This window comes from Euleptes europaea, chromosome 10 (genome assembly GCF_029931775.1).
Source record: "Euleptes europaea isolate rEulEur1 chromosome 10, rEulEur1.hap1, whole genome shotgun sequence".
Taxonomy (NCBI): Eukaryota; Metazoa; Chordata; class Lepidosauria; order Squamata; family Sphaerodactylidae; genus Euleptes; species Euleptes europaea.
In genome coordinates this window covers 9,595,853-9,614,456 of record NC_079321.1, presented here as the reverse complement: position 1 = coordinate 9,614,456, position 18,604 = coordinate 9,595,853, and the positions used below count along the sequence as shown (strand labels likewise).

The window sequence follows — 18,604 nt, the reverse complement described above, 5'->3', positions numbered from 1 at the left end:
CCCAGCTGGCTTCATGTGTAGGAGTGGGGAAACAAATCCAGTTCACCAGATTAACGTCCACCGCTCATGTGGAGGAGTGGGGAATCAAACCTGGTTCTCCAGATCAGAGTCCACCACTCCAAGCCACCGCTCTTAACCACTACACCAAACTGCCTCCAAAAAACATACTTGACAATCGGATCCAAGATACCCATGGAGATGGCAATAGCAAACCATGCCTCTTCTCGAAACGGTACCTGCGCTGAAACCCCCTTAGGGTTAGGCATCAATACCAAGGGGCTGAAGCAAGGTGGTGGAGCCGAGGTTGCTGTGTCACTGTGTTAGCTTTAGAAGAAGACATTATCAAGAGGGTTTGGAGCTGAAATCAATAGAGAATCCATTCTGACCTTTGAACTGAGGCATCCCCAATAGAACGAGCCATGTGTTTCACAAAGAGCCACAGAGAATTGCAAGGCGCATTAATCCACCCCTCCAGGGGTCTCACGTCAGAACCAAGGGCAGCCAGGGAGGGGGAGGGATTCCTTCAGGCAGGCAGGCACATGGCCAAACCCTTTAAAGAGAGGGTCTATCAGGCCAGACCTCCAGGTTTATCATCTTGGAACCGAGGCAAGTAGGGAGGGGGAGGAGTGCCTTTATTCAGGCTGGCCCACAGCCAGAGTCTTGAAGATAGGCTTGCCAGGTGCCTGTTAATGGTGGGCAATTGCCTGCTGATTAACAGGCTTGCTTGCCAACCCTCAGCTGGCTTGTGGGGGAAACAGGCAAGCTAAAGGGGGGGACAATCCCCACATGGGTGTAGCAAAATAATGTATCTTCTGAGATAAACCCAGAAGCAATGGGGACACTCTTAACCCCCCCCCCCATCACACACACCAAAGCTCCTGCCAATGGCAAGGGGGGGGGGAACTTGGCAACCCAACTTGAGGAAGAGAGCCACTGTGAAATTCACCAATCCACACCTCCAGGCTTTCCACCTTGGCAGCCAGGGAAGGGGGGGGGGTTGTTTCCCTTCAATCAGACAGACTGAAGCCTAAGCCTTAGAAAAGAGCCATTTGGAAACTGAGGCTTTGTCAGTCCACACCTCTGTCATGCCAGGATTAGGGCTGCCCACATCCAGATAGATCCACTATTACAACTGTTCACCAGGCAACGGAGATCAGTTCAGCTGGAGAAAATGGCCACTTTGGGAGGTGGACTCCGGGGCATTACACCCTGCTGAGGTCCCTCATCTCCCCCAACCCTGCCTTACTCAGACTTCACCCCCCGAATCTCCAGGTATTTCTCAACCTGGAGCTGGCAACCCTAGTCAGGACACCCCTCAGAGCCAATATAGTCAAGGAGGGGAGGGTGCCTTTATTCAGGCTGGAGTGTAGCAAAGCCTTTGAAAAGAGATGGTTCTGTCAGACCACACCTCCTGGCTTCTCCTTTCAGAATGGAAGTAGGCAGGGATGGGGAAGGTGACTTTCTTCAGGCTGGTGCACAGCCAAAGCCTTTGGGGGGAAAAATGTCTTTGAACTCAGCTCTATCAAATCATGCTTCTAGGGTAAATTGGTGACAGAAAGAGCCGACAACTCTGTTTTGTGTTCCCCCAGGCAGATAAGGGGAAGAGAATGGGCATTTATCAGTCCCATTTTAAAGCCTCAGTCGGCACAATCCTGAGGAGGCCTCTTTTGAACCATAACTACAAAGTAGAAAGCCAGAATCTTTTCCTCTTCAAATATAGTTTATTCGTCACTAGAATGAATATTGACGACAAAAAAATTAAAGAGAAACACGTCTCCTCAGCCTCAAGAATGAAATGTGGAAAGAACAACAATGGAGGTCCTCTTTTTCACAGCCGCAAAAGGAGAACTGAGGGAGTAGCACCCCTTCTGGTCATGTGATGGTTTTGATGGGAAAATGCCAAAGGGAGCAGGGGCACTCCTAGTCTGCTAGAAGGCTCTGAAAATCTTTACCATGGCTGGTCTGGCACTGCATGGAAGTTTCCTTTTTCAGAACTGGAATGTAGATTGAGCATGTTTGAATAGCATGAGAAATTAATGTGATGGTCCAATAGTTGCTGCAATCTTTGATGTCTCCTTTTTTCAGAATTGGAATGTAGATTGAGCATATCCAGTCTGTGGGCCTCCTCATTTGAGACTGGTCGATAGTTATTGAGATCTCCTGGATCCAGGGTAGGCTTATTTAGAAGTGGATGCACCAAAGCATGTTTCTAGGCTGGGATGACCACCCTCTCTCATCAGGAAGCATTAACTACCTCTTGCACCCCATCAGCCATCCCCCTCCCCTGAAGAATTAAGTAACCAGGAAGGGCAAGGGTCATGTAAGCAGGTGGTAGGCCTCAAACTTAAAATAGTCCTGTCCACATCCTCAGACCAAATAAACTGAAAAGTATCCCAAACAATGGGACAAGTTGGCACCCTGGAACCATCTGACCCAGTCACTGCTAATGTAGAGCCCAAGTCAAAACGGATGGATTTTTTCTCTTTTAAAAATTAGTTACTGGGTCTCAAGTCCCCCCCTCTTGTAAGCATCCCTTTCTCTACCCAAAAATTGTTTCACAAATAAGTCAGTTGGGTTTGTGTTCTCATTCGGTGAATTTGAGGTCTTTGTTTCATGTATCCTTCTCATACTTAAGGCAGGATAATTGCTCAAAGAAGTTCCATAGTTAGTGGAATAGGTAAGCAAACCCAGTGGCCTGATGGTTGTGAAGCTCATCTGATGTCCAAAACACAGCACTGATGAAATGGATTTGTTTTGTCTACACCGCTAGGACTATTGAATGGATTTCACTTGGAAGTAGATAGTACTCTACACCAAATTTGTTCTCTTGGTGATTCAGAGGCATTTATAAGGTGTCAGTAACCTCTATTTAATGAACTGAGGGCCAGTTTAATTGCTCCTTTATTTAAAAATATGAAAATGTCCAGTGAGGCATCTAGCAGTACGAGGGCACAGATGATGTGGCTATTATTAGATACATATGATTCTGTTACTCTGTTTTTGGCAAAGATTATTTGGGCAATAATGAAATACTAAAAAGATAACACTAAGTAAGGCATTTTTATTCCTTTATTTTCTGCTCAAGGCTATAGCTGTATGAGCAGAGATAGACAGATAGACCGACAGACAGCTAGATAGCTATATAGCTAGATGTCAGTACAAGAAAAAGACACAGAAGCAGTATTGGTTTTTTTCTATGCAGCAAATGACTCAAGAAGTGAGGTCCACATTTTGAACTAAGTTATGTCTCTGATCTAGCTTGTGGGACTTTCACAGATGGGCATATGAAGCACTAAGTTTTGTGACAAAACACAGTCCAGTTACACTGAGTCTGAAATGTCCTTGGCAGGCAAAAAGGTGCAGAAGAGGAGGGCGGTGCACACAGGGAAGCTAAACATGGTTGGATGTTAGGCATGCGGCAAAGCACAGAAATGGTAGGACATAGGAGGCGTAGTAAACCCAACTGCAGGGGTGAGGTCCAGGTCTTCTTTAGATGTCCCAGGGGCTGGCTGGAAAGTGAATCTCTGCAGGAGACTTGCAAATATGAGGAAGAGTTCCATTTTGGCAAGGGTCTCACCCACGCACATTCGCCGACCTGTGACAATGCAGACAAGGAAGGGAAGCCTTCTTTATTTATAAAACTTTGATATACAGCAACCCAATCATTAACACATAACGCGAATCTTGAAAGAATAAGGGACAAGTGGACAGATGGGATGGAGTTCTACCAAGTCAATGATCTTGGGAACACCATCTATTAATTAAGCCCACAATGAGGTATCTAAAAGTAGTTACCTGCGGAGAAAGGCATGAAAGCATCTCTCTTCACAAACTTTCCTTCAGAATCAAGGAAGTGCTCAGGATAGAAGTGAAGTGGTTTTTCCCACTGAGATTCATCGTACAGCACAGAGTACAGTAATGGGATGATATGCGTTCCCTGAGAAGTAAAAACGACGAGTCATTGAAGAAAATAAAGATAGGCCACATACCATCTGACATACTGAATTATACTGAGCTGGCCCAAGTATCTTTGGCACCATGGGCCAATAACTAGACGGCTGCCTGCCCTCTTTCCCACCCCACACTATGAGGAATGGATCACCGCCCTCTCCCTTTTTTAGTGGTAGCTATGATATCCCTAATATTTCCTTGCTGAGTTTGCAAACTAACCTAGAGTTCAAGCACTTTTCAACTGTCTATGAACTTTGCTTAGAGCTGCTTTCATCTTGGACAGTTAATTGAAACAGTTACAGAAAAGTTAGATTAATTGCTTATTAATAGAAGTTAAGAGTTGTGATTGGCCTTCTTATCTTGCTATATCAGATGTAATTCATACACATATGCTGACTGGCTTACTTGCTAGGGTTGCCAACTTCCAGGTAATAGCAGAAGATCTCCTGCTATTACAACTGACCTCCAGCAGATAGAGATCAGTTCCCCTGGAGAAAATGGCCACTTTGGCAATTGGACTCTATGGCATTGAAATCCCTCCCCTCCCCAAATCCCACCCTCCTCAGGGTCTGCCCCAAAAACCTCCTGCCAATGGTGAAGAGGGACCTGGCAACCTTATTACTTGCACTTCTGTTGATTATCTCATATTTAGTTATGCACCCATCAGTTATCTAGATAATAATCACATGATTATGATAGAATAGATTTAGAAAAGATAAGATTGGTATTTATTTGTCACTCCTGTGACAATTAAATCAGATTTATCTGGATAGAAGTCTCAGAAGAAGACTAGGTAAGATCTCTTGCTGGGTAACTTGGGCTTTTTGTTAATACCTAAAAGGAGTGAAAGAGCCCTGTGGCGCAGAGTGGTAAGCTGCAGCAGTCCAAAGCTCTGCTCACGACCTGAGTTCGATCCCGATGGAAGTCGGTTTCAAGAAGCCGGCTCAAGGTTGACTCAGCCTTCCATCCTTCCGAGGTCGGTAAATTGAGTATTCAGCTTGCTGGGGGTGAAGCGTAGACGACTGGGGAAGGCACTGGCAAACCACCCCGTAAACATAGTCTGCCTAGAAAATGTCAGGATGTGACATCACCCCATGGGTCAAGAATGACCCGGTACTTGCACAGGGGACCTTTACCTTTTAAAAAGGTGTGAGGCCTTTACCTGGGTAGCCCAGATTAGCCTGATCTCATCAGATCTCTGAAGCTAAACAGGGACGGCCCCGGTTAATAATTGGATGGGAGACCACCGAAGAAGACCAGGGTCACTATGAAGACCAGGGTCACTATGCAGAAGGAGGCAATGGCAAACCACCTCTGATGGTCTCTTGCCTTGAAAACCTTACTGGGTTGCCATAAGTTGGCTGTGACTCGATGGCACTTTACACACAAAAGCAGTGTGAGACAAAGGCTGAAACCTGACTTGCTTTTAAAACTATTACTTGCGATAACACGATTAAGCAATGCTAGGAACTTTGATAATTTTTAGTATTTATCTTCACAGTAATAGTAGGGTAAACTTCTCATGCCTGTATTTTTTTCCTGTCTTGCTCAATAAAAATATTTTCTTTTCACCATAAAAGATAACCATTTCTACAGGTGTTCTGTGCGCTGGTTAATCGTTCAAATAGATTGAACCCACCCATTTACACGGCCCCGACTTGGGAGAATCATTAGGGTTGCCAACTGCCAGGTATTAGCTGGAGATCTCCTGCTATTACAACTGATCTCCAGCTGATAGAGACCAGTTCACCTGGAGAAAATGGCTGCTTTGGCTTTTGGACTCTATGGCACTGAAGTCCCTCCCCTCCCCAAACCCTGCCCTCCTCAGGCTCTGCCCCAAAAACCTCCCACCGGTGGCAAAGAGGGACCTGGCCACCCTAACAATCATGTGGCTTGCTGTGGTACCACATCTGTCAATGTCCATGTCGTGAGGGACAAACAGCCCTAAAAAGAGCCCTGCCCCCTAACTTGCTCCTGGCCCCACCCTCCTCACAATGGAGCAGGCTGTCTATGGGCTGCCCACTGGGGCTGGGTGTGCCATCTGGGGCTACGGTGGACCCTGATGTTGCGGATAGGCAGGTGTGGCGCTGACAGGGGTGGTCCTGGTGCCCCTTCATCTCTGGAGCCCTAGACAATTGCCTAGGTGTGCCTGATGGATGGGCCAGTTCTCTGTGTTCAGAGCTGTCCCTTTGAAATCATCGGGGATTACGAACAGCTTAACTGGCTGGCTCTGGAAATCCCTCAGCATCTGAAAACTGGCCTCTTTGTAAAATGTTGTAGGCCACAAATGAACAGATATCAACTTAATTTTATTCTTAAAATTGTATTTATTTATATCCCGCCTTTCTTCACACTGGGGACCCAAAGCTGCTTACATCATTTCCTCTCCTCTGTTTAATTCTCACAACAACCCTGTGAGGTGGGTAGGTTAGGTTAAGAGTATGTGACTGACCCAAGGCTACCCAGCAAGCTTCCATGGCAGACTGGGGATTCAAACCCGGGTCTCCCAGATCCTAGCCCGACACCTTAACCACTACACCATGCTTGTGTTGTTAATGGAATTAAGTAAGAGTGATCACCTTTGGAATGAAATAGCCTTTCAGAGTGACATTCGCAGTGGTGGCATGTGGCAAATTCATAGGGAGAATATTAGCAAACCTCTGAACTTCATGGATTACCGCATCTGTATAGGGCAGTTTTGATCGGTGTTCAATCTGAGGCTGAGCAGACCCGATCACCGTTGTAATTTCTTCCTGGACCTTATCTGAGAAAATAAAACATTTCTTCATTCACACTATGGTATTCCCCATTAGTATGCATGGATGTGAAAGTTGGACAGTGAAGATAGCAGAAAGAAATTTTACCAATTACAGACCTATGTAGCATAAAGGATAATTGCCTCATTTCTGATGACAGCTACAGTAAGTCCCATGTAACCTGTTGTAAACAAGTTATATGTAATTACTGAGTGATATTTGTATTACCATATATACTCGAGTATAAGCCGAGTTTTTCAGCACATTTTTTAATGCTGAAAAAGCCCCCCTCAGCTTATACTCGAGTGAGGGTCCCACTGTCCTGGGTCGGCGGCCGGCACCCCCCCCGTTCTGGCTGCACTTACCGGGCAGCAGCTCCACGGGAGGCCCGGACGCGGTGGCTGGGGGCAGGGCCGGCAGGAGGACAGCGCCTCCCTGAAATGCCCGCGGAGACGCGGACACCCCGGGAGGAGAGGCGCCCCCCCGGGGACCCGGCGGAACCCTGGAGACTCTGGGCCGCGGGAGGGGCAGGGTCGCCAGGAGCTGCCCAACGCCGGAGACGCAGACGCCGCCCGGAGCATGTGGGGGCGAGACGGCGCCGGCCAGGGCCGACGGGCGGGGGGCAGGGCAGGGCTGTCAAGCCAGGGAGCCCTGTGCCGCCGTGACAATGGCTCTGGGCCGGGGCTCCATCGGTGCTAGAGGCCCCAGCGCCGCCCAGCTGACGGGCGGGCGAGCACGGGTGGGCCGGGGGGGCGCCCTGTGGCCGCCACAGATGGGGGAAGGAGGGAGAGGGTGGAGCGAGCCAGGGAGGACCTTTAAGGGCTTGGGAGGAGGGGCCACAGGGGCGGATGGGGAAATAAAGGTGGGAAAGAGCAGAGGCCGGGGAGGAGAGCAGCAGCACTGACAGCAGCAGCCCAAACCCTATGCGGTGACAAGAGGGCAAGCTGGCTGCTACCGACGGGGAGGACAGTTCAGACTCCCCGTCGGATTGCTCTGGTATCTATTTTTATTTTGAAATTTACCAGTAGCTGCTGCATTTCCCACCCTAGGCTTATACTCGAGTCAATAAGTTTTCCCAGTTTTTTGTGGTAAAATTAGGTGCCTCGGCTTATATTCGGGTCGGCTTATACTCAAGTATATACGGTACTTATACTCCTGTTTGTTGTTGAATTTCAAGGTTACAGTCTGAAGAAGGATATCAAAATGGGATACTAGCTGGCAGACCTTTCACTGTTGTGGGTCTGTGTTATATTATTAACACTCTTACTTTTTGTGTTTGCTCATTATTTGTATCCTGTAATACATGTGTTGCAATTTATTTGAACCTTTGTTGTTACTACCATTTTGTAAAACTTTGGAGTAGCTAAAGTTATTAGATAAACGCCTTGTAACCTCTGGTGCATTGCACATTTTTTTCCTGTCTTCTATCAGAGGTTTCTCTCCCTTCTTTTTTCAGTGAAGAAAGCAAACCAAAAAGAAAGTTGATTCATTTGAAATGTGGTGTTGGAGGAGAGTTTTACGGATACCATGCATTACTGAAATGACAAATAAGTGGGTTCTAGGTCAAATGAAGCCTAAATTCTCCCTAGAAGCTAAAACGACTAAGCTGAGGCTTGCGTACTTTGGTCAAATCATGAGAAGACAAGACTTACTGAAAAAGACAATAATGCTAGGAAAAATTGAAGACAGAGAAAAAAAGGAATACCCAACATGAGATGGATTGACTGAATAACAGAAGCCATGGCCTGAGCAAGGCTGTCAATTATAGGACATTTTGGATGTCATTAATTATCAGGTCACCACGTCAGAAACAACTTGCCTGCACATAACATACATGATAAAATTAACTTCATGGTTTCAGACTTAGTCCCTCAATGAGGGAGAAACTGAATAAAATTAACTTGATGGTTTCAGACTTATTGGTTCTTGTAGGTTATCCGGGCTGTGTGACCGTGGTCTTGGTATTTTCTTTCCTGACGTTTTGCCAACAGCTGTGGCAGGCATCTTCAGAGGAGTAACACTGAAGGACAGTGTCTCTCAGTGTCAAGTGTGTAGGAAGAGTAATATATAGTCAGAAAGGGGTTGGGTTGAGCTGAATCATTGTCCTGCAAGAAGTATCAAAGGTAATGTGCTAATCATTGTCCTGTAAGTATCAAGATAATGTGCTAATGAGGGTGTGGTATGTTAATATGGAACCATTGTATCCTGAAGTGATCTGTTAACATGTGAAATCCAAAGCTAATCTGCATGGCTATTGTGGACTGTAGTCTTTGTTAGTCTGGAGGTTTTCAGGACAGGAAGCCAAGCCTTATTCATTCTTAAACTGCAACTGCTAAGAATATATTTTGGTCTCCAGAGCTTCAGAGGCTGAAAATATGAAGAGTCTGAGCAGTTCATAATCTCTTCTGCTTTCAACATTATAACAGCTGGGGGAAAACAGGAATAACAACTCACTGGTACTTCCTGTTCTTCCTCATTCTGGTAATATCCAACACCAACCTAAGAGTTCTTTCTGTTCTTATCACTAAGTGTAATTTGATTTCATATATCCTAGAATAATGGAAACCAACCAATGGGAAGCACTCACTCTGAATTTCAGGGTACTTCGTCATCAGCAACAGGGCCCAACGCAAGGTAGTCGAAGTGGTCTCCATGCCAGCAACAAATAAGTTACTCACAAGAGTCCTTAGGTTTCTAATATGGTAAAATTCATTAACCTTGTTCTTGTTCTTCTAGGAAATAAGAAGAAAGACATGGTGTGAGTGAAATACACGTGTGCATACCAGAATACGACTTCTCTATTCTGTCTGTTTAGACAGATCCAGATTATTAGGTCAAATTTTACATTTCTATGCTTTTGAACATTACCCAATGAACATAAATATTTAGCAATACAATAAGAACATGTAGGCTGTTCATGCTCGGTAATTAGCAGCGCGTTCCAGGCTGAAGTGCCCCGCATATTTTTTTTTATTTCTTCACGCTGAACTGTCATTCCGTACGTCACTGCGAAGCCGGTGTATACCTGCTTTTTATTTCTTAAGGGCCCCTTTAACGCAACCTTTTGTATTTGCTCCACCCTCGCATCGAAGCATTGCCTGAAGGAAGCATGCAGAATCCCAGCCCTGGCTATGCAAAGGAACAAAGGAGCAGGCGAGTGGGGGTGGTGGAATTTGATTGACTTTCTCCTCTTGCATAGCGACCGTGAACAGTCATTTTAAAGGCTGGATTTAAAAAATCAGCATTGAGCGAGGAACAGAATTGTCTCTGTATAAATGGCCGTAGACATGCAAATGATACACAAACACAACCATGGGTAACCTTAAGCTAGTCACACACTCTCGGCCTAACCTACCTCACAGGGTTGTAGTGAGGATAAAATGGATGAGAGTAGAATGATGTAAGCAACCTAGAGTCCCCATCGGTGAGAAAAGTGGGGTATAAATCAATCAATAAATAATGCATAGGGTTACTGATACAGGAACCTGTATGTTTGTACTAGCTCAAAGTATCCTGTTAATCAGGAAAATTGCATAGAGGGCAAAGAGCTTACTGCACCTTCCTCGGTATCCATGATGTTCCCTGTGGGTTTTTAAAAAATCTAAATTAATGTTGGAGGTCCAATCCTAGGGTTGCCAGGGAGGGACTTCAGTTCCAGAGAGTTCAATTGCCAAAGAGGCCATTTTTCTCCAGGTGATCTGATCTCTATCGGCTGGAGGTCAGTTGTATTAGCAGGAGATCTCCTGCTACTACCTGGCAGTTGGCAACCCTATCCAATCCCCAAACACCCACCAGACCTGTCAAATTTGCATAATTTGTTTTGTAGCCTGCATTTAAGGTGCATCTCTACCAAGAATAGTCCCTATAACATGTTGCTCCAGTAACAATAGAAATTGCTTAAGGTTAGGAAATCCCAGCTCCTTACTGGGTGTTCACACTCAATTTTATGTTTAAAACATAGGTTTGAAAAGTCCACCTGAGATTACTTGGCATGTTTAAAAGACTCTGTTACCTCTTGCTGTCGAATTAGAAATGTGTCAATAAAGCTCCTCTGGTCATTCTCATCCAGTTCTTTGAGGTGTTCTATGAAGGTGGCCTGGATGAAGGCGTGCAATACATCCATGTTGTGAAGGATAGTCTTGCGAGCGCCAGAAAGGAAGCCCAGTGCAGGAAACATGTTGTACAGCTAAAAGAACAACATATGAGAAGGGAAAAGAAAGGGAAAAGATTAAGAAAGCCCCAAGGCTAAATGGTGCACCTCATGCAGACGATAAAGCACTTTTTATTAAAATATCTTTGTTCCTTTTTTCTCAGAGAATTTACCCAGAAGGATCCCATATTCATTTGGGTGCTGTGTTCTGTGATCTAGCCCAGTTGATCTAAACACTCCATGGGAAATTTCCTGGTTTCTGCTCTAGAAAAGAATGCAGCCCGTGAACTTGAGATCTTATGGTCTCTCAGGCAGCAATGGAGGGAGGGGGAAGCATTTTGATACAGATACTCAGCAAACAAGGCAATAAGAAATTATTTTTAAAGTTTAACCTGACTACAAAGCAATCAAGGCACACAGCTGGTTGGACAGGCAAGAAAAGTCCAGAGTCAAGAGAGAGCTGATGTAGGCAGAGCGTCAGGGGTATGCAAGAGATCTATAGGGCACAGCAAAATCGTGGTCGGGATCTGGAAGAGAGGGTGGATCTGAGGTTAGGCAGAAGTGTGATCAGTTGTAGGAGAAAGGTCAGAATCTGCAAGGCAGTTCAGGACAAAGGCAAGGATCCAGGTCCAGCAGGTCAAAGTCAAGAGTCACGATCAACCCAGTCTTCAGACCACAAGATGCCTGGAGAAAGCAGCTTTATACCTCCAAGCGAGGCTGTGGAGGACAAGTGCAGTCCCATCTCTCTCAGAGCGCAGCCAATGAGAATTAATGGAAAATTGGGGAAGCTGATGGTTGACTAATTGGTTAGGAGGATGGTTAGGACAACAGTTAGAGAAGGATGACGAGGGAGACGGGGCGGAGCCTGTGAGTGAAAGAGGACGAGTCAGAAGCTGGCAACCCCATGGCAGCATGAAAGGCAAGCAGTATTTGGTTCCCAAACCCAAAAGGTCAGGGAAATATCTGTGTGATGGGCACTTGAAAAGGGGACTAGGCTACCCTGTCTGGTGGTGTCTCTGGGAACGTGGTGTGTAAAAGGTTCAGGGCTGTTGAAAAAATAAATATGGACAAGGTCTGCAGTGAACTTGTGACTGCCTAGCTTACCTGCACCTCTGAGTCTGAGAGAGGTTGCATTGGGTGATAGAGCTGGAGGGTCTGAGTTCCTTCTCACTGAACCTTTCCACAGCAATTGAGTTCTATCGTGCCTGCAATATGTATGTTTTCCTAATTTAATGTTTTGCAATACAACAAATTCTTCACTAGCCATCATTCACTGCTTTGAATTTGATGGCTCACGAGCTCTCTCACTCACCAAATTCAAGGCTAGTGAAGAATTTGTTGTATTGTAAAACATTATCATATAAAGAGAAAGAGAGAGAGCTAGTGAGTCACCAAATTCAAGGCAATGAATGCTGGCTTGTGATGATTAGGGTTGCCAGCTCCAGGTTGGGAAATACCTGGAGGTTTTGCGGGTACAGCCTGAGGAGGGTGGGGTTTGGATAGGGGAGGGACTTCAATGCCATAGAGTCCAATTGCCAAAGCAGCCATTTTCTCCAGGTGAACTGATCTCTACTACCTGGAGCTTGGCAACTCTAGTAATGTTGGCTATATTTATGTATGTATGTATGTATGTATGTATGTATGTATGTATGTATGTATGGAGGGAGGGAGAGAGAGGGAGAGAGAGAGAGAGAGAACACTCGTGAGCCACCAATTTAAAGGCAGACTCACATAGCTCTGCCTGCAGTGTATGTAGCAAAATTCAAAATAATTATTTAGCCAATTTTGAATGGTTAGATTACCGTGATTGAGGGACTTCCAGAAAGCCTGGCAAGTTCATCGATCAAGTACTGTAGTCTTAAAAAAGTGGGATCTTCGTATTCAAATCGCTGGCCAAGTAGTATGGACACTATAACATTGGCAACAGCAGCATTCATGATTTCAGTGGTCTCAAATGGTTTTCCTGTACATTAAAAAAAAGAGTCAGCATTTACTTTGGAAAGATCCTCAATACTTCTTTGACATTAAAGAGAAGATAACAATACCAATTTCCAGGAGTAGGAGAGGATTTCTTTGCTTCACAGTTAGTTCTGCTTCGCCCAGTCCTTCCTCTTCTCCTGATACACATTCATAGTTTGGACTCTGACTTGGATTTTCATGCCTCCCATGCTTTGAGGAGGCATTTGATTTGTTAAAACCCTCTTTCCCACCAAGTGCCTGGCATGTCCATCAATTTAAATACTCATTTGAACACTTAATTGAAGAAGCTTCATTTAACTTTTTTTGAACACTTGAAACATTGCTCAGGGTGAGCTGGGGAGGGAATGCCTTTCTTTGTCATAATCTCATGGTCTCGTGGTCTAGCCAACCCGCCCTTTGTGCAGCCAGGCAGGGAGGTGGATTTTCTGATTGTCAAAGGGCCAGCCAATTTCATGATGCACAGCCAATAATCTACCTGAAACAGGAAGAACCAGCTATCCGGGGACTCAAATAAGTTTTGGGATTTGAACATCTGTCTAAAAAGGGGGCTATACGATGGAGTCACACTGCTCATGCTATCTATTATGTAGAAATTGATGCTAAGTATTATACTTGGGGTTGTTTTGTTTAAGAAATGCTAACAGTGTAGTGTAGTGTTTAAGAGCGGTGGTTTGAAGCGATGGACTCTGATCTGGAGAACTGGGTTTGCTTCCCCACTCCTCCACATATGCCGCGGAAGCTAATCTGGTGAACCGGGTTGTTTTTCCTGCTCCTCCATGTGAAGCCATCTGGGTGACCTTGGACTAGGCACAGTTCTCTTAGAGCTCTCTCAGCTCCACCTACCACACAGGGTGTCTGTTGTGGGGAGGGGAAGGCGATTGTAAGCAGGTTTGATTCTTCCTTAAGTGGTAGAGAAAGTTGGCATATAAAAAATCAACTCTTCTTTTTCTTCTTCTTCTAATGAGGGCTGGAGTGCTATAAGAACTCTTGCTGGACATACATATGCAGTTCTCTTGAAACAGACCATCGATCTATCAAGGTCAGGATTGTCTACTCAGACTGGCAGTGGCTCTCCATGGTCTCAGGCGGTGGTCTTTCACATCATTGATTGGCTAGCCCTTTTAACGGGAGATGCCAGGGACTGAACTTGGGACCATCTGCATACAAAACAGAGGATTTTCCACTGTGCCGCAGCCCCTACATACTACAGGCTTAACCTGGTCTAATGTTCATTCTGTCTCTCCAGGGAATTCTGGGAACTATAGTTTTAGAAGTCAATATGTAATGACCAAATGCCCTCAAGTGCCCTCAAACTACAATAGCTGAGGGAAAGATATGACAGTTAATTATCACAAAAGTCCATTCATACTGTGGTTTGTAGATGTGTTGTTAGGGGCACAGAAGATTACACCAACCCACCTTGGTAAGATTCAAATTTATGTATTAGGAAATGGCATTCTTCAACAATCTTGTCCTCTATGGTCCTCTTCCCCATTCCATAGTCACGCAACGTGGTTAACGTAAACCGCCGCATCACCTTCCAGTTCTCACCGTGAGAAAAAATAACTCCTGAATGGAAGCAAAGGGCTGATGTCAACAGCTGGTATGACCCTTATGGCTGCATTAGCAAAACCCAGGAGGTCTTGCATGTCAGCGGGAACCCAGGATGAAGACATGCATTGTGTTTCTGTGGGTTCTGTTTACAGATGCAGATGGTGAGCTCCTTTGTGCACCCACAGTGAAAAATGGGCTACACAATGGGGTGGATCCAACCATCCTCCAAGGAGCCTTCCTCCAGGCTAAGGAACCTTGGTCCCTCTTATGTGGCTGTTGCTCCTGAGGAAGAACCACTTAATTTGGGTTGGTCAGACAGGATGGGCAGGATTTCCATCACTGCAACACTTAGCTCCATTTCTACCATTTTACTTTCCCCCCCTTACTTATCTGCACTCAGGGGGCACACTTGGGAATGAGATGTATAGATATATCGATGGCTGAACTTGTACCCGTGGTTAGGAAGCCCTGCAGGGCATGGTCAGTTAGCTGCACCATTTTTTAAGAGGCCTAGGAGAGTGACGTGGCAAAGGTGATGCGGCCAGTCTAGTTCTAGTACATCTTTGCACATCTCCTAGGATAATTTGCTATGGTGGTGCTTAAGTAAGCAAAAATACCCGCTATTCGAATGTCCTCACCATAGCCTTCTGACATGTTTTCAAAGATTGGGATCGCGGCCCTCTCTGCAAAGGCATCTGCCTGGTTCACCAAAGCCTCCTTCACAGTCTCATAGCCCGCCAGAACGACTGTTTTCTGGGATCCCAGTTGGAAGCTGAAGACAGGACCATACTGCTTGGATAACTGAAACGTAATTTTAAAAAGTGGAAAGGACAGTTCAGTGGTCAGCTTACTCAAAAACATCATTTAAGTACCCATGTGAACACAAAATGCCTGGGTGAATAGAGATGTTTAAAACTGGCACCTGACATTTGATAAAAAAGTGCCACACACATGTGGTAGAGAGATATTTCCATAATCATGATGGTACCACAGAGAAGACCCTGCCTTTTTGTGGCCAGTCACATCAGCAGTACACTCAACAGGGCTTCTAGGTAGGGTTGCCAAGTCCTGTTCGGGAAATTCCTGGAGATTTGGGGGTGGAGCCTGGAGAGGGGGTTGTTTGGGGAGGGGAGGGACCTGAGCAGGGTATAATACCATAGGGCCTGCCCTCCAAAACAACCATTTTATTCAGAGATAACTGATCTCTGTAGTATGGAGATCAGTTGTAACTCTGGGAGCTCTTCCAGCCCTACCTACAGGTAGATCTTAATCTTCACATAGGCAGGCTTCAACTAAGAGATGACAATCCTTAAAATATGCAGTATCCTGCTCCTTCTCCCCTCCTGGTCTCCTTTTTATGGTGGAAGTCTCCAAGATACTGGAGGATCAGAGTGGGTGGGGGGCTTGGATTCCACTTGCAGGGAATCTTAGCCCCTCAACAGCTAGCCTTCCCCTCCCCCCTAAAAAAAAACTCCCTCTAAGTGGCACAGTTCACTGAAAATGTGGTGTTGTGTGGTTGTGTGCACATGGAGTAATTATCCCTCTCCTCCTAGCCCCCATCTAAATCCTCTTGCTGGACTAGCAGTTTCTGATTTCAGCCTTAAAAATGGGCAGGCTGGTGAGTGAGCTATTAAGCACAGTCTAAGATCTTTAAAAGGAAATAAAAACATTTATTTAACTAGAAATCATACCTAGCAAGTAAAGAACCCTGGCGCAATGGGAATACATAGCAGACCAAGGCTACACGGGTTCCAGAAACTAAGGACAGAATCAAAAACAAGCACTAACTAGACTTCTTTGTTTCAGGATTTTACCTCAGCACTTCCTCCTGACAAATGGGCTCAAGACAGTTGGAACTTAAAACAGAATATGCAGGGTTGCCAGATCTCTTTGCCACTGGCTGGAGGTTTTTTTTGGGTGGAGCTGGAAGAAGGCGGGCTTTGTGGAGGGGAGGGACTTCAATGCCCTAGAGTCCAATTGCCAAAGTGAACATTTTCTCCAGGGGAACTGATCTCTCTCGGCTGGAGATCAGTTGTAATAGCAGGAGATCTCCAGCTATTACCTAGAGGTTGGCAACCCTAAGAATAGGTGTTGAAGTCTTGCTCAGCCTTCCTGTCAGTTCCTGGCTCCCTGGAATGAGCAACTGGCACAATTCAGCCATCAAAGCAACCCAAGTTGGTTAAAGGTTCTGCAAGTAACAGTTAATATTTTACTATCTGTAGCAATTGAATTAATTAAGGTTGTGCATATTGATAAACCCAAACTGAAAATAAACCCAAAACCTGGGGATAAAGCTGAAGCCGAATAAGTACTTTCCGAAAAAGCCGAATAATTATTTGGCTTTTTTGGGTTTGGCTATTGGCCTGTGCTTGGAGGCATGGCTCTGTGCTTTCTCCCTTTTTTTAAATCTTTTTTTACTGGTTTTGTTAGGGCCCCATAGTTGGGGGATTGTGTAATTGGAGCCATCTTGGTCTGACCAACCTTCCAACTGTACAACCATCTGTACTCATCACCAGTCAGTGGGTTGAAATGGATAAAACATAAGGGTTTTTTAAAAGATGGGGCTCACCAAGTTCTGTCCAGAGGGATATACCCTTCCAGCTTCATCAGCTGCTGACACCACCAGGCTTCCAAAGGAGATTTCTTCATCCACGTGGATGAGCAATCTCCTTCAGACAGCCCCCATGGTCAAGACTTCAGCTGGCTCTGATCTCACCACCCCAAACCCTGCTAAAGAAAAGGCTCTCCACACATCTTCTAAATCCTCCATTCTTTTTTATCATTTCACATATTCCCCATTGATCAGCCATCCAATTATTATTAGTTGGCAGGGGTCTGTGGGCTTGTGCATTTCCCCCCAATCCTAGTTCCTGCAATGCTTGAGAGCAGTAAAGAGCAGTAACAGTAAGTGACCTATTTATTCCCCTGTTCTTCAGCCAGCCAGCCCCTCTGCTCTCTCTCCATGGCACTCACTAGGTAGCAGTAAGCATACAATCACAGCAGTTGTAACAAATAAAATATGCAACAAAACAACTATGGTTCATATGTTGTGGTCTTCACTTGGGAGGGGGCAGCTTGAGTGTTCTCTGGCCCAGAGGGAGACCAACATAACACAAGAATCCATAAATGTCAAGGAAAGAACAAAAAAGTTTTACCTTGTACATGGTTCTGTAAGGCCTCTTCAGATCTACAAGGTGCAGATTTCCAATGAGAGGCCATGGCCTCGGTCCTGGGGGAAGATCTCGTCTGCTGGCATTCCAGAAACTGCCCGTTTTAAAAATGAATGCAATTGTAAGAATGAATAACAACAAGAGTGAAACAGGATCCATTAAATCTGTGCTCCGAGAATCTGTCTAAAGCTATTTCCACAAAGTCTACATTGCCTAGAACAGTCTCTGTCAGCTGAAAGAAGCAGAATAAATAGTTGTGCTGCCTAATATTAGAACTCTAATAAATCAGTGATAACGATCCTAGTAATGCAATCTGCCCTTCTTCCCCTCCCAGTTTTTTTAGTTTTAACTATTTCATGCATCCTTAATGATTGATTATTTCTTTTACTTATTATCCGGGCTGGTGGTGTCTTGTTCCTTAATGGAACACTTTACTGAACAGGCTTTAACTATTTGGACTAATTTCTGAAGGCCCAGCATTTGGGATTGGTTGGCAGATTATTCTTGTCAGTTCTAGAGGTGTGCACCACATTTTCTGGGATTTTTTGGGTTCAGGTTTAATAGAAATTTTGGAAAAAACCTGAAATAAGCTGAATCCTTATGTGTGTAGGGAGAGGATTGGCTCCCTTCCCCAAATTTTTTTGGTCTATTAAACCCAAACTCCAAAAATTGCAATCGCCCCTGAACTCCATGTGGATCTCGGAGCAGGAGGCTCCGCAGAGCTGGACGCTGGGCTGGGCTTGGCCCAAGCCCTATATTCACCTCTGTGCTTCCTGCCACCTCTGAGAGGTGGCAGCACAGAGCTGAATGCTTGGCTTGGTTCGGCCTAGACTGTGTACTATTAGCCCTGATGCGCTCTATCAAATCTGAGCCTTTAATTTGGAAATTGGGTCAACCATTGGTCCAAATATAAGAGAATAGGGCATTAAAACTGTAGAATTTACTAAAATGTTGGCTCAAATTGATTTAATGAAATTTTGTGGGGAAGATTGAGGATGTACAAAGGAAATGAAGCATAGCTACATGAAACCTATATATGCTCC

At 45.2% G+C, this 18,604-nt stretch overlaps 1 protein-coding gene across 1 annotated transcript; it reads right to left on the bottom strand.

Moving 5' to 3' along the window:
• Positions 1 to 3,407: 3,407 nt before the first annotated feature.
• On the bottom strand, positions 3,408 to 17,720 carry LOC130483921 (cytochrome P450 2K1-like). Its single transcript, XM_056856831.1, has 9 exons — positions 17,547 to 17,720; positions 15,030 to 15,192; positions 14,257 to 14,406; positions 12,660 to 12,820; positions 10,720 to 10,893; positions 9,295 to 9,439; positions 6,531 to 6,715; positions 3,796 to 3,937; positions 3,408 to 3,595 (listed from the first exon to the last, which is right to left on the bottom strand). Exons 1-9 carry the CDS (start codon positions 17,718 to 17,720, stop codon positions 3,408 to 3,410), a joined length of 1,482 nt encoding a protein of 493 aa, XP_056712809.1.
• Positions 17,721 to 18,604: the final 884 nt, after the last annotated feature.